At 60.5% G+C, this 1,561-nt stretch overlaps 1 protein-coding gene across 1 annotated transcript in view; it reads right to left on the bottom strand.

The window, feature by feature from the left end:
* Positions 1-96: 96 nt before the first annotated feature.
* The window catches only part of LOC104521748 (insulin receptor substrate 2), a gene marked incomplete at its 5' end in the record, with an annotated part of 1,801 nt that continues 336 nt past the window's right edge, over positions 97-1,561 (bottom strand). Inside the window, 1 exon segment of the mRNA XM_029083977.1 lies at positions 97-1,561. This exon segment is cut by the window's right edge and continues 47 nt beyond it. Coding sequence (XP_028939810.1) covers positions 247-1,561 — 1,315 coding nt within the window.

The following is a 1,561-nucleotide window of genomic DNA, read 5'->3' as shown; positions in this document are numbered from 1 at the left end:
GCTTCTATTGGGGTACCCAGAAGTATACACTAATAGCACACTAGAATTCAAATGTAAAGAAATATCCCAAAACTAAACTTTTTCTCATACAAAGAGCCAGTGAGCTCCTCCTCCAAGACTGCTTAATACAGGACGTGTTGGGGAACAGCAGATTTTTAAGAAAACAAGGAAGGATAGTGCTCTACTCAACAAAACACAACCCCTGGGTGAGAGACAAACACACAGGGCAGGCACTGTCAGACACGGCTACTCACCTTTCACAGCACTCGCCTCTTTCAGGTTGTGAGACAGAAAGTCTATGCTGGCATAGGTGCTCGTCTCCACTCCATCGATGGCCCCGTTCAGGACATGCCTGGCTTTCAACCTGGCTTTGTCACAGTTTGCCAGGGTCCCATCCACCGCGTCGATGGCGATGTAGTTGAGGCCATTCTGGAAGCCAGTCGAGGTCTCCCGGCACATGGGGCTGCTACCCTGCTCCTCCTCCAGGCCTCCGCTTTTCCCGAGGGACACGTTCTCCACCGAGGCCGAGTTGTGCCGTTTGGGGTTGTGTGCGAAGGAGGGGGACACAGGGGTCACAGTGGTGGTGGAGGAGAAAGTTTCCAAGCTGTGCCTCCTGCGTCCCTGGGGATCCACCCGGATGACCTTGGCCCCCCGGTTTGGGTCTGGGGGAGGGCTGGAGAGGATGAAAGCCTCCACCCCAGAGAGGGTGAGCCTCTTCACCCCAGCCGTGGGGCTGGCGACCCGGGCACTTTCTGGCTTCTGAACGATGAGTTGTGGTGGGGTGGTGGCCATGCCAAAGGTCATCTCGGTGTAATCCCCACCATCAGACAGGCTGGACAAACAAGCCACCCCCACAGCCGCCTTCAGGTAGCGGCCATCGGGCTGGCTGGTGCTGGAGGAAGAGCCTGGCGAGAGCGCTTCCAGAGAGCCCACCGAGACCGTGCCCGACTGGGAGGGCGACTGTGATCCAAAGTCAATGTTCATGTAGTCAGAGAGAGGGGAGCGCCTCTGCCCCGTGCCCGAGCCCAGGGAGGAGGCCGGGCTGTCGGCAGGCAGCGAGGGGGGTGAACAGACGGCAGCATCCCCGAAGCCGATGTTGATGTACTCACCGGGGCTCTTGGGCTCGGGCGGCAGAGGGTGCTCGTTCATGCTGGGCAGCATCATCCGCAAGGTCTCCAAAGAGAGGCGGCTGGGCCGGGCCACCCGTGGGTACCGATGGCTCAAGAAGCTCTTGGTCTGGCTGTGCCGCAGGGGCGAAGGCACCGTGCGGCTGGAGGGGGCGAAGGTGCCGGCAGGCGACTGGCCCGCTCCGCACACTGCCTCCTCCGGGATCATCCTCCCCGGGGAGATCATGAAGACGTACTGGTCGCTGTCCTTCGCCAGGCCCTGGCTCTTGTAGGGGCGGGGTAAGAAGCTGTATGAATAGCAGGTGGGCTTGGGGGGCTCGCTGGACCCATGCCCTGAAGGGGCGAAGAAAAAGTCCGGGGGGGTGAGGGAGGGAGCCCGGGGCCCATGCTGGGGCTCCCGTGGGGACATGTTGATATAGTCGCCGTTACTCAGC

Source organism: Antrostomus carolinensis, unplaced genomic scaffold (genome assembly GCF_000700745.2).
Source record: "Antrostomus carolinensis isolate BGI_N321 unplaced genomic scaffold, ASM70074v2 scaffold48472, whole genome shotgun sequence".
Taxonomy (NCBI): Eukaryota; Metazoa; Chordata; class Aves; order Caprimulgiformes; family Caprimulgidae; genus Antrostomus; species Antrostomus carolinensis.
The sequence above is the reverse complement of the archived record's forward strand: the minus strand, read 5'-3'. Positions and strand labels throughout refer to the sequence as shown.